Source organism: Nerophis ophidion, linkage group LG14, assembly GCF_033978795.1.
Source record: "Nerophis ophidion isolate RoL-2023_Sa linkage group LG14, RoL_Noph_v1.0, whole genome shotgun sequence".
Classification (NCBI taxonomy): Eukaryota; Metazoa; Chordata; class Actinopteri; order Syngnathiformes; family Syngnathidae; genus Nerophis; species Nerophis ophidion.
The window spans coordinates 7,976,945-7,991,309 of record NC_084624.1 but is presented as its reverse complement, the minus strand read 5'-3'; the positions used below and the strand labels follow the sequence as shown (position 1 = coordinate 7,991,309).

Genomic DNA, 14,365 nt, shown 5'->3' with positions numbered 1-14,365 from the left:
TATGAGCCTCGTGTTAATGTGCTACCACTTGACGCTTGGCTTTTCTGCCGCAGGTGGGAAGCAGAACGGTTTGTCCTCCCGGGCAGCGGGGCGTGGCGTCGCAGAGTTCGACAGCTGCTCTTCTTTCATGAGCAGCGAGCTGGAGTCCACTTCCTGCTTTGATTCAGAGGACGACGACGCAACCAGCAGGTCAGATGCCCCGTGTAACTTTTCATGGACATTTGCGGATCGATACGGAAATACCGATACCAGATCTTTATGCGCTTTTTTTTATCCATTCTCAAAACAATTGTGGCGGTCCGCTCCCTGTATGGAGATGTGTAAACTAAAAAAATGGTTTGATGCTAATAAATTATCATTAAACCTAAATAAAACTAACTTTATGTTATTTGGAAATAAGAGAAATTATATAGATGTAAAATTATATATAGACAATGTTAGTATAGAAAGAGTAAACAAAATCAAATTTTTGGGTGTGATCTTGGCAGAGGGGTTAGTGCGTCTGCCTCACAATACGAAGTTCCTGCAGTCCTGGGTTCAAATCCAGGCTCGGGATCTTTCTGTGTGGAGTTTGCATGTTCTCCCCGTGAATGCGTGGGTTCCCTCCGGGTACTCCGGCTTCCTCCCACTTCCAAAGACATGCACCTGGGGATAGGTTGATTGGCAACACTAAATTGGCCCTAGTGTGTGAATGTAAGTGTGAATGTTGTCTGTCTATCTGTGTTGGCCCTGCGATGAGGTGGCGACTTGTCCAGGGTGTACCCTGCCTTCCGCCCGATTGTAGCTGAGATTGGCGCCAGCGCCCCCCGCGACCCCGAAAGGGAATAAGCGGTAGAAAATGGATGGATGGATGGATCTTGGACCACAGGATCTGCTGGAAGTCACACATTACGTACATCAAAGGGAAGTTGGTGAGAAGTATTGCTGTCCTGGGTAAAACAAGGCACATTCTTAATCCAAAAACATTACACACTCTTTATTGTACACTTGTTTTACCATATTTGAGTTACACACTCTTTATTGTACACTTGTTTTACCATATTTGAGTTACACACTCTTTATTGTACACTTGTTTTACCATATTTGAGTTACACACTCTTTATTGTACACTTGTTTTACCATATTTGAGTTACTGTCTAGAAGTTTGGGGAAATACATATAGGACGAACATCCAACCACTATTCATAATGCAAAAAAGGGCCATCAGACTGATAAATAACACAGGACCCCGAGAACACACTAATGGATTATTTATAGAAACATTTGATTTAAAACTACCAGATCTCTCTCATCTCTCATCAGTGTCAGAGCTTGGTCCGCATTCCCGTTGGTAAGTCGGACCTGTTTCCAATGAGGGTTGGGCTCCGCCAAGGCTGCCCTTTGTCACCCATTCTGTTCATAACTTTTATGGACAGAATTTCTAGGCAAAGTCCGGGCGTTGAGGGGATCCGGTTTGGTGGCTGCAGGATTAGGTGTCTGCTATTTTGCAGATGATGTGGTCCTGATGGCTTCAACTGGCCAGGATCTTCAGCTCTCACTGGATCAGTTCGCAGCCGAGTCTGAAGCGACTATGATGAGAATCAGCACCTCCAAGTCCGAGTCCATGGTTCTCGCCCGGAAAAGGGTGGAGTGCCATCTCCAGGTTGGGGAGGAGACCCTGCCCCACGTGGAGGAGTTCACGAACCTCAGGGTCTTGTTCACGAGTGAGAGAAGAGTAGATGGTGAGATGGACAGGCGGATCAGTGCGGCGTCTTCAGTAATGCGGACGATGTTTCGATCCGTTGTGGTGAAGAAGGAGCTGAGCCGGAAGGCAAAGCTCTCAATTTACCAGTCGATCTACGTTCCCATCCTCACCTATGGTCATGAGCTTTGGGTTATGACCAAAAGGATAAGATCATGGGTATAAGCGGCCGAAATGAGTTTCATCTCTCTGAGATGAAACTCAGAAGCTCTGTCCTCCGGGGGGAGCTCAAAGTAAAGCCGCTGCTCCTCCACATGGAGAGGAGCCAGATGAGGTGGTTCTGCTCAGGATGCCTCCCTAGGGAGGGGTTTAGGGCACGTCCAACAGGTAGGAGGCCACGGGGAAGACCCAGGACATGTTGGGAAAACTCTGTCTCCCGGTTGGCCTGGGAACGCCTCGGGAAGAGCTGGGGAGAGGGAAGTCTGGGCTTCCCTGCTTAGGCTGCTGCCTCCGTGACCCCGCCTCGGGTAAGCGGAAGAAAATGGATGGATGGATGGAAAACAAAATTTCGATACTTTTTAATACTTACGTTCAGGGGTGTCCAAGCATTTTCCACCAATGGCCACATACAGAAAAGTCAAAGTATGTGGGGCCATGTTTATATTTTTTAATTAAAAAACGTTGGTGTATTTAAAGTCAAAACTTTGTCAGCTAATTCTATTATTAATTGTTATTTCAAACATTTCAACTTGTTCTCATTAACCTCCTCAGTCAGAGGTTCTGAAATGTATTCTATAACCTTTTTTTTATCATGACCATATCTATTCCATGACAGTCGGTCCAGGTCTTGGATTTACAATTTTGATTATTTCTTCTTTTGTCACACTCTTAAGAATTGGGATTTCTGTCTGACCTGCACAGTGGCCTAGTGGTTAGAGCAGGGGTGGGCATTACGCCGATCGCGATCGACTGGTCGATCTCGGAGGGTGTGTCAGTCGATCTCAAGACAGGCATTAAAAAATAGACATAAAAATGAGCAATCATCAATCATACCAAGACTTCACTTTCGTCAGTTGTTTGACATTCTCGGCACCCGAGGATCTTGTGAGATGACGCTGGCTGCTGCGAGCTCATATTTAAGAAAAAAACACTAACAGGGCGGACGCAGAGAAACACATTTTATTTCTATAGACTCCGTACCTACTGTCAAAACTCTAAAGACCGACTGCACAGTTCCTGTCTTCACCATAAAAGACCTGTTTCATCCTGCCTGTGCTAACAAAATAAGTCTCAGAAAGCTAGCGTGCACAAGCTAGCAAGCTACGGAGTTTGATGCCAATGTATTTCTCCCCCGCCCTCAGCGACCGCTTTCTCACTTGCTTGCCCACCCGCACACTCACTGACGTCACTCACCTGCTGCCAGACATTAAAGGGCCACACACATATGCTACTCTCATAACAAAGTGTTTAAAAACGAGTATGCAAGTTGGACAAATGAGATGCCAAATCCAACCACTTTCATGTGGTATTGGACAGAAAGGAGGACTTTTTTTTTCCTCCATTTGAAAATGCGGACGTTATCAGCACCACTGTCTAATTCCAATCAATGCAAGTCATCAGAATCAAATACACCAACTTATATTCTTGTCTTCATGAAAGAAAGGAATCTGTGTGTTAAACATGCTTGTATTATCATTAAACACCATTAACTTGTTAACAAAAATGTCTCTTTCATAAATAAATAAATATAAATTATGAATAGGAATGAGGTAGATCTCCTCGACTTGGTCAATTGAAAAGTAGCTCACCTGCAGAAAAAGTGTGAACGCCCCTGGGTTAGAGTGTGCGTCCTGAGACTGGAAGGTCGTGAGTTCAAACCCCGGCCGAGTCATACCAAAGACTATAAAAATGGGAGCCATTACCTCCCTGCTTGGCACTCAGCATCAAGTGTTGGAATTAGGGGTAAAATCACCTAATGATTCCCGAGCGCGGCCACCGCTGCTGCTCACTGCTCCTCTCACCTCCCTGGGGTGAACATGGGGATGGGTCAAATGCAGAGGATTAATTTCACCACACCTAGCGTGTGTGTGACAATAAGGGCTACTTTAACTTGAATTAAATACCGCTTTTGCTCTTTTTTTCTTACATTTTTAACGTTATTTTACATGTAGGAATAGAATAGAAAATATGATTGTGTGACTGCATAACCTTGTGTGTTAAAACGTCTGGCTGAATGAAAATAATAATGTTCATTTACACTTTTAACTCTGTTTATAATTAATGTAGTTTTTCTAATTCATTCATAAGTCAGTGTTATTTTATTGTTTAATTAACTGATTAAACGTTGTGTATATTTTATTATTATTTTGAAAGCTTCCAATATTTTACATTAGTGGTGTCCAAACTTTTTCCACAAAGTCGCATACTGAAAAGTCAAAGTACGAGGGGCCATATTGATATTTTTTTGTTTAAAGGTGACTAAGCATATTAATTGTGAGTTCAAACATTTCAGCTTTTTCTGCTTATATAGAGATTTTTTTGTTCTTACAGTTTTACTGCTATTTAACATATAAGAATAGATTTAAAAAAAAAATATGATAGTGTAACTGCATAATTGAGTTGTATGAGTTGCCTCAATGAAAATATTAATGTTCATTTACACATTTAACTGTTTATTATTGTTTTTGTAATTTTTCCCAATTCATTCATAAATTGGTATTGTTTTACTGTTTAATTAAGTAATTGAACTTTGTGTATATTTTAAGTATATTCAATTATTTTGAGAGCTTACAATATTTTAGATTAGGGGTGTCCAAACTTTTTCCACCAAGGACTGCATACGGAAATGTCTAGTATAGAGGAGCTATTTTGATATATTTCAAATACATTTTTTTAAATGAATAATTATGTTAAACACAAAATGTTGTTATAGTTGACTAAGTATATTATAATTATTGATTAGTAAAAAAAAAGATTTTTGTCATTATATGCCGATTTTTTTAAATTTTTACTGTTGTCTTTTCAGATGCATGTTATTTGAAAATACACAACTTTCTAAATGTTAGCAGTCAAATTAGGTATATTTGCGGAATGCATCTGTATCGGATCGCTGATACCGGCCTGAACCTTACTTGGTATCGGTTCAGAAAGAAAATTGGAGTTATCGCACATAACCATTGCTGACTCATTTGTCAATTGTGTTTGTCGACATCATTAAAACTAATTTATATCCGGAGATAGCTGTAATTATATTTGCATTACTTGTTGGCAGTTGTAACACATTATTTGCGTCTCCCGATTACCCAGATTCAGTAGCTCAACAGAACAGAGCTCCTCTCGCTTAATGAGACGACACCGGCGCCGTCGGCGGAAACCCAAGGCCTCCAATCTGGACAGGGTAAGACCAACTCTCATGCATGCTCTTACAACTCCAGTAATAGAATTCCTTGGCCTCCGCGCCTCATATTTTGCTTCTCTTGTGCAGTCGTCGTCATTCAGCAGCATCACAGACTCCACCATGTCTCTCAACATAATCACAGTGACGCTCAACATGGGTAAGTCAGTGTGCACTGAAAATGGAGTGGAAATGTCGGGGATGCCAATTTTACGTGGTCGAAAAGTCTGAATCTTACACAGGAACAATAGAGAGTTTCTTACAACAGTTTTAATTACTCACAATCAGATAGTACAAAGTTGGATTGAATCGATATGAAAACAGACAGTGTCTTTGGAGACGAAATATGGTGCACCCTCATCAGGCTTGGTCTTCCCTTTCTTATTTATACGCTCCATGATGGCCTGATTTGTATCATAACAACTTATGTAACTGTCCAATGTTCAGGGTGACTTGACCTCACATGTCGTGTCCCTCCCAATGCATTTAGTTTGGAGGTAACCTTAGGACAGAAAGTTTCCACTACACCGGCATAGCTCGGTTGGTAGAGTGGCCGTGCCAGCAACTTGAGGGTTGCAGGTTCGATTCCCGCTTGTGCCATACTAGTCACTGCCGTTGTGTCCTTGGGCAAGACACTTTACCCACCTGCTCCCAGTGCCACCCACACTGGTTTAAATGTAACTTAGATATTGGGTGTCACTATGTAAAGCGCTTTGAGTCACTTGAGAAAAGCGCTATATAAATATAATTCACTTCACTTCACTTCAAAGACAAAATGGACACCTGACGTTTGTTTATTTGATGGCGGTTATACTGCAACATAACATACGCTGTCTCTGCAATGTTTATTTTCTTGTGTGCTCTCAGAGAAATACAACTTCTTGGGCATCAGCATCGTGGGCCAAAGTAACGAGAGAGGAGACGGAGGAATCTACATTGGCTCCATAATGAAAGGCGGGGCGGTGGCTGCGGACGGACGCATCGAGCCCGGAGACATGCTGTTGCAGGTGTGCGGGGTTGTTTGTTGCACAAATGCACAGGGGGAATGTCAAAATGCGTGGGACTTGAGGAATGTGCGTGTGGGCCCGATGCACATCACGTTTGAGAGCAGGCGTACGGGAGCTTCTCCTCAACTGATGAGTTAAGGTTGTTACTTTTTTCCCTTGGTTTTCCAACCCCGGCCACTAATGATTTCAGCTTCTGCGGTGTGGGGCTTTGTTAATGTTCGCTCTCCGGTTTCATTTTTGCTGACGCTTGCGTTTTTGTGCAATTGCTTCCCCAGCGAGTGCTTCATCAAACAAATATGGGCACGGAGACTAGAGATGTCCATCTCAAACTACAGATAAATATTGTCATAAGCAATCCACAATTAGCTGTCACTGTAAGGGTCAGTTATGGGGGGGGGGTTGTGTTGGATCAGTCACCAGAGGTGGGTAGTAACGCGCTACATTTACTCTGTTACATCTACTTGAGTAACTTTTGGGATAAATTGTACTTCTGAGAGTAGTTTTTATGCAACATACCTTTACTTTTATTTGAGTATAGTTATAGAAAAGAAACGCTACTTTTACTCCGCTCCATTTATCTACATTCAGCTCGCTACTGATTTGTATCGATCTATTAATGCACGCTTTGTTTGTTTTGGTTTGTCAGACAGACCTTCAACACACCTGCGTTTCACCAATCAAATGCAGTCACTGGTGACGTTTGACTTCGTTTTACCAATCAAACAGAGCCAGGCGGTCACATGATCAACTGCATACTTTTTAAAAAATATATATATATTTATAAACATTTATTTATAAATTTGAACATTTACAAACAGTTCAAAATAATAATCAAAGTACAAAACAGTAAAAGAAACGTACAAAAAAGCTCCAGGGGGTTGTAAATTCAAAGTAACTAAAATAGAATGAAAAAATAGATATATATATAAAATAAACAAAGTGCAAAGCCATAGGCTCACTCAATCTCAGTAAATAACTTAAATTTGGAACACAGGATCATTGTTTTCACAGCTGTTTGGTTTTTAGAGGTAGAGTGTTTTAATGTAGAGTTCTAAATCTTTTTTAAAGGCACAAAAAATAGGTCGGGAATTGAGAAACTTACATTTATGAATATAAAACTTAGCCTATAGTATAATGAGGTTTCAAATTTTTTTTCAACACAGTGTAAAACCAAGTATATATTATTTAATATATATTATTGTTTTAGTTGCTTAAGAGATATTCCTGGCTCTGAATTTGTTCATTGCTATTTTTATGTTTTTGTGCATTACTTGTTGCCGTTATCATTAAACGAACACGTTACTTATCAGTTACTCAGTACTTGAGTAGTTTTTTCACAACATACCTTTTACTTTTACTCAAGTAAATATTTGGTTGACTACTCCTTACTTTTACTTGAGTAATACATCGCTAAAGTGACAGTACTCTGACTTGGGTACAATTTCTGGCTACTCTATCCACCTCTGTCAGTCACGGTCTTTGGAGAGACACTGTGCCCGCTGCCTTGTGGGTTAGTCTGGGAAGACAAAAGGCAAGGGGAGCACACCCTGAGAGAAAAAGTGCTGATAGGCACACCGTAGGCGGTCCTCCGACAGACCGGAGCTCCGGCAGCCTCCTGCAGCTGTGAGGAGCTGCCGGTCGTCCTGGGTTTTTCTTGTCACCGGACGAAGTGACGTTGGAGTCTGCGCGTCTCCCTCACCGAAAAAAAACTCAACGGCGGAGTGGTCGGACGATGGTTGCTTAGAAGCTCCACAACGGCGGAAGAAGGCTGCAGCAAAGATGGGCCCCCAATTGTAATGGCCTCCATGCCATTGTGACAGTGTGAGTACTGTCTGTGCACCAGTTTACCCACTTGAAAAGACTCCACACACAGGTGTTCTCCCGAAGGCAATCCCACCCACAGGAGGACAATCATGCTCGTTTCCAGTGATCGCCGACGACTGTCGTCATCTGACCAAAAAGTGTTCTTATTACCTCAGAATAGGGTATTACCGGTATTAATATAGTACCACAATACTAATGAATCATATTTGGTATTATACCGCCTCTTAAAAAACCCTGCCGTCAGTGTAGTCGTGACACTGCTGGTTTACGAGCAGAGGAGCGTGTTCGGCAGCGCACACACACCGAGTACTTGCAAGCAGACAGTGTGGAGACAGACGAGAGAGGATGGACGAAGTTTGGCTTAAAAAGTAAAGATAAAGGTGAAGTTATGACAATGAAACATCCTCAGGAAGAGGTGCTTTAAGACATGGCTAGCTAGTTAGCGGCTAGCGTCCAGCCGCAAGCGGCAGTGTTTTAGCTACTTCTAAATCACTAATCCTGGCCTCCATGGCGACAAATAATGTAAGTTTCTTACATGTATCATTACCCCTGGAGGACGAGGAATAGCTAAACATGTTTCGCTACACACCGTAGCTCACATAGTACCTGAATGTTAACAAACGCCATGGGTGGATCTACACTTAACATCCACTGTAATGATACCAAGTACAAGAGCGTTTTTAGTCGATACCACTATGATTACATTGATATTTTTTTAGCATCACAAAATCTTTTTTCGTTTCTTTTCAAAATCATATAATCAATCAATCAATCAATGTTTATTTATATAGCCCTAAATCACAAATGTCTCAAAGGACTGTACAAACCATTACGACTACGACATCCTCGGAAGAACCCACAAAAGGGCAAGGAAAACTCACACCCAGTGGGCAGGGAGAATTCACATCCAGTGGGACGCCAGTGACAATGCTGACTATGAGAAACCTTGGAGAGGACCTCAGATGTGGGCAACCCCCCCACTCTAGGGGACCGAAAGCAATGGATGTCGAGCGGGTCCAACATGATACTGTGAAAGTTCAATCCATAGTGGCTCCAACACAGCCGCGAGAGTTCAGTTCAAAGCGGATCCAAGACAGCAGCGTGAGTCCCGTCCACAGGAAACCATCCCAAGCGGAGGCGGATCAGCAGCGTAGAGATGTCCCCAACCGATACAGGCGAGCGGTCCATCCTGGGTCCCGACGAGCGGTCCGTCCTGGGTCTCGACTCTGGACAGCCAGTACTTCATCCATGGTCATCGGACCGGACCCCCTCCACAAGGGAGGGGGGGACATAGGAGAAAAAAGAAAAGAAGCGGCAGATCAACTGGTCTAAAAAGGAAGTCTATTTAAAGGCTAGAGTATACAGATGAGTTTTAAGGTGAGACTTAAATGCTATAATGTTTATAAAGTCAGTAAATCTGTCGCTGGACACATGAGGACTTTGAATATGACCAATGTATGATCCTGTAACTACTTGGTATCATTGGACCGATACCTAAATGTGTGGTATCATTCAAAACTAATGGAAAGTATCAAAGAAGAGAAGAATAAGTGATTATTACATTTTAACAGAAGTGTAGATAGAACACGTTGAAAGAGAAAGTAGGCAGATATTAACAATAGATAAACAAGTAGATTAATAGTTTTTACAGCAAGTCCTTTATAATGTTAACAAAATAATAGGTAGATAAATGACATGTTACTGAATATGTCATACTTGCCAACCTCGAGACCTCTGATTTCAGGGGTTGGGGGGCGTGGTTGCGGGTGGTTTGGGGCGTGGTTGGGGCAAGGGGCGTGGTTAAAAGGACAGTATATTTACAGCCAATATTTTTATGTTAGCTGTATATGTACGAAATTTTAGCTATATATATTTATTTTATTATATACATAGAAATAAAATAAATAGTTGAATTTCAGACGGCACCTATCAAATACACAGTAATAAAAACACAGTTGTTCTACTAACTGTAATGCGCTTGCTGGTTACTAAAAAAAAAAACACTTACCTTTCACTCTTTGAGAACGTCACTTCCGAATTTCCAGAAGATGGCGCCAGTATGTGCTTTATAACGTTCGTCTCCTCTCCCCTGCCACCTGCGGGCTGTGTGTCGGGCCCGACCTGGATTAGCTGCGCCCTTGGATGTGCTGGCCCCTGCCAGGTTCGGTCTTTTGAACGCAAAATCTTTGACAAACAAAGTGTTCATCCTGAAGGATTTCTTTACTTCCCGCGGGCGGCGGACTTGACTTCCTCTGTGTGACGGAAACATGGCTGAGAGCCGGTGAGTCCGCCTCTCTTAATGAACTTCTGCCTCCGGAGTATTCCTACTTTAATTCTCCGCGGTCGTCCGGTCGAAAAGGAGGAGGATTAGCAGTCGTTTTTAAAAATGACTTTAAATGCCGTCAGATCCGCCTGCAATCCTCATTTTCAAGCTTCGAACTGTGCAGGTTTGAGCTGGAGGGGGCGTGGATTCCAGCTGAATTTCGGAAGATTTTCGGGAGAAAATTTTTTCCGGGAGGTTTTCGGGAGAGGCGCTGAATTTCGTGAGTCTTTCAGGAAAATCCGGGAGGGTTGGCAAGTATGGCATATGTCAGCAGACTAATTAGGAGTCATTGTTTACTTACTACTAAAAGACAAGTTGTCTAGTATGTTCACTATTGTATTTAAGGACTACATTGCAATAAGAAACATATGTTTCATGTACCCTAAGATTTTTTTCCTAAAACAAAGACAATAATGCAATTTGTTGTGGTCCCCTTTATTTTGAAAAGTATCGAAATACATTTTGGTACCAGTACCATAATATTGGTATTAAGAAAACACCACCTCAGAAATATTTCTAAAGTGAGAAATTTGCTCTCAAAATTGAACCTGGAAATGATTATTTCATCTGGTATTGACTATTGCAAGTCTCTCTTCATTCTCTTCAACAATTCATCGCTCAAGAGACTTCAGACGGTACAAAATGCAGCTGCCAGACTTTTCGCCGGTGCACCCAGAACAGTAGAAGTTTAGCTTTAAACTATTATGCTAGATCCACTCAACGTTCATTACACCGGTCGCATCTGCGGTCTCCTCCAAGATTTTCCTCATTGTCATCTCATTGGATTGAGTTTTTCCTTGCCCTGATGTGGGATCTGAGGCGAGGATGTCGTCGTGGCTTGTGCAGCCCTTTGAGACACTCCTGTGCTATATAACTAAACTTTGACTGATTGATTGAAACGGTTTGTGTTGAATAATAGGTGAATCTAAAAAAAAATTAATACAGTAGTACCTCAAGTCACAAGCTTAATTGGTTGTGAGATGGAGCGCTTAACTCAAAATTAGAGATGTCCGATAATATCGGACTGCCGATATTATCGGCCGATAAATGCTTTAAAATGTAATATCGGTTTCAAAAAGTAAAATTAAAGTAAAACGCCGCTGTGTACACGAACGTAGGTAGAAGTACAGAGCGGCAGTAAACCTTGAAGGCGCTGCCTTTGCGTGCAGGCCCAGTCACATAGTATCTACGGCTTTTTACAGACACAATCGAATGCAAGGCATACTTGGTCAACAGCCATACAGGTCACACTGAGGGTGGCCGTATAAACAACTTTAACACTGTTACAAATATGCGCCACACTGTGAACCCACACCAAACAATGACAAACACATTTTGGGAGAACATCCGCACCGTAACACAACATAAATACAACAGAACAAAAACCCAGAACCCCTAGCAGCACTAACTCGTCTGGGACGCTACAATATACCCCCCCCCCCCCACCCGCCCACCTCTACCTCCTCATGCTCTCTCAGGGAGAGCATGTCCCAAATTCCAAGCTGCTGTTTTGAGGCATGTTAAAAAAAATAATGCACTTTGTGACTTCAATAATAAATATGGCAGTGCCATGTTGGCATTTTCTTTCCTTAACTTGAGTTGATTTATTTTGGAAAACCTTGTTACATTGTTTAATGCATCCAGCGGGGCAACACAACAAAATTAGGCATTAAAATGTGTTAATTCCACGACTGTATATATCTGTATCGGTTGATATCGGAATCGGTAATGAAGAGTTGGACAATATCGGATATCGGCAAAAAAGCCATTATCGGACATCTCTAATAAAAACAATGCAATAGAATGTAGTTTAAGAAATGTAATGTACAATAATGTACCTTCTGCAGTATTTATTTTTCTGTTAAGCACATTACCAGCAGTTTTGCCATATTTTCATGAGTAAATATCCGCCGTTTATCGATGTTATTTTAACATTCTTGGCTGGCGTTCGACTCACTCAGCTTCAGTTTGTTGCAGAGAAGCAGTGATATGCTCCATTTGCTTCGCCAAGTCAGTGACGCCGTCATGTTTTTGATGATTTCTTTTTTTTTTAATTCAATGAATATCATCCGCTTTTTGTTCACATCACCGTCCTTCACACTCACTTTCCTCCTCCTCATGGTTGGGGATAAAAACAAAGTTTTGTCCATTTGATCTCCATAAGCTAATGCAAGTAGTCGTATCTCACGGGGTTCACTGTGACATTTGTTACACCAACTAATGGCAGAGGTGATAGTAGCGCTGATTTTTGCTTGCAACTTAAAGCATGACAGCTGAGAGACCGCTATTATCTCAAAACACTTAAGTTTAGTGTCTTGTAAAATACTCTATTTTGTCAGGTGAAAGTCATTATTTATATAGCTTCATTACACACTGAGTGAAATACTGCAAGCTTTTTCGTGCAATTTTAATATTTATGGATTCCCAATAATTAAAACCATAAATTCAGGCTCTCGGAAAATGAAAATATATTGAAAAAGTTCAATAATGGAAGGTCTTCAACTAATTTACTGCAAAGCTTTCCTGAGCCTTTAGAACAGGGGTTTCAAACTCATTTTAGCCCAGGGGTCGCATGGAGGAAAATGTATTCCCACGTGGGGCCGGACGGGTAAAATTATGGGATGATAACTTAAAAATACAACTGCGACAACTTCAGATTGTTCTCTTTGCTTTACTTCGGCCCAAAATAGAACGAGCAGATTCTGAAAATGTACACATCCCAAATAATCCTCTTGACAAAACCCTTTAAGTTCGTTGACGATTTAGAGAAACAATTGGTGCAGTGGGCAGCACGGTGGAGGAGGGCTTAGTGCGTCTGCCTCACAATACGAAGGTCCTGAGTTCGATCCTGCGCTCGGGATTTTTCTGTGTGGAGTTTGCATGTTGGGTACTCCGGCTTCCTCCCACCTCCAAAGACATGCACCTGGGGATAGGCCCCTCCCATCTCCAAAGACATGCACCTGGGGATAGGCCCCACCTCCAAAAACATGCACCTGGGGATAGGCCCCTCCCACCTTCAAAGACATGCATCCGGGGAATAGGCTCCTCCCATCTCCAAAGACATGCACCTGGGGATAGGCCCCTCCCACCTCCAAAAACCTGCACCTGGGGATAGGTCCCTCCCACCTCCAAAAACCTGCACCTGGGGATAGGCCCCTCCCACCTCCAAAAACCTGCACCTGGGGATAGGTCCCTCCCATCTCCAAAAACATGCACCTGGGGACAGGCCCCTCCCATCTCCAAAGACATGCACCTGGGGATAGGTCCCTCCCATCTCCAAAAACATGCACTTGGGGATAGGCCCCACCTCCAAAGACATGCACCTGGGGATAGGCCCCTCCCACCTCCAATAACATGCACCTGGGGATAGGCCCCTCCCACCTCCAAAAACATGCACCTGGGGATAGGCCCCTCCCACCTCCAAATACATGCACCTGGGGATAGGCCACTCCCACTTCTAAAGACATGCACCTGGGGATAGGCCCCTCCCACCTCCAAAAACATGCACCCGGGGATAGGCCCCTCCCACCTCCAAAAACATGCACCTGGGGATAGGCCCCTCCCACTTCTAAAGACATGCGCCTGGGGATAGGCTCCTCCCATCTCCAAAGACATGCACCTCGGGATAGGCCCCTCCCACCTCCGAAGACATGCACCTGGGGATAGGCCCCTCCCACCTCCAATGAGATGCACCTGGGGATAGGCCCCTCCCACCTCCAAAGACATGCACCTGGGGATAGGCCCTCCCATCTCCAAAGACCCTGCACCCGGGGATAGGCCCCTCCCACCTCCAAAGACATGCACCTGGGGATAGGCCCCTCCCACCTCCAAAGACATGCACCTGGGGATAGGCCCCTCCCCTCTCCAAAGACATGCACCTGGGGATAGGTTGATTGGCAACATTAAATGGTCCCTAGTGTGTGAATGTTGTTTGTCTATCTGTGTTGGCCCTAGCGACTTGTCCAGGGTGTACCCCGCCTTCCTATCCGAATGCAACTGGGATAGGCTCCAGCACCCCCCGCGTCCCTGAAAGGGATAAGCGGTAGAAATGGATGGATGGATGAAATTGGTGCAGTTTTAAAACTACCATGAAGACCACAACGAACTTGGACTTCATCTCAGTGTATCTACAAAGT

The 14,365-nt window shown here is 43.2% G+C and overlaps 1 protein-coding gene across 2 annotated transcripts in view; it reads left to right on the top strand.

Moving 5' to 3' along the window:
- Nucleotides 1-14,365, top strand: part of LOC133568061 (segment polarity protein dishevelled homolog DVL-3-like) — a 73,184-nt gene that overhangs the window by 34,997 nt on the left and 23,822 nt on the right. For both annotated transcript variants that reach the window (XM_061919768.1, XM_061919769.1), the window contains exons 5-8: nucleotides 54-189; nucleotides 4,988-5,078; nucleotides 5,166-5,235; nucleotides 5,943-6,082. In XM_061919768.1, coding sequence (XP_061775752.1) covers nucleotides 54-189; nucleotides 4,988-5,078; nucleotides 5,166-5,235; nucleotides 5,943-6,082 — 437 coding nt within the window. The remainder of the gene's footprint in view (nucleotides 1-53; nucleotides 190-4,987; nucleotides 5,079-5,165; nucleotides 5,236-5,942; nucleotides 6,083-14,365) is intronic.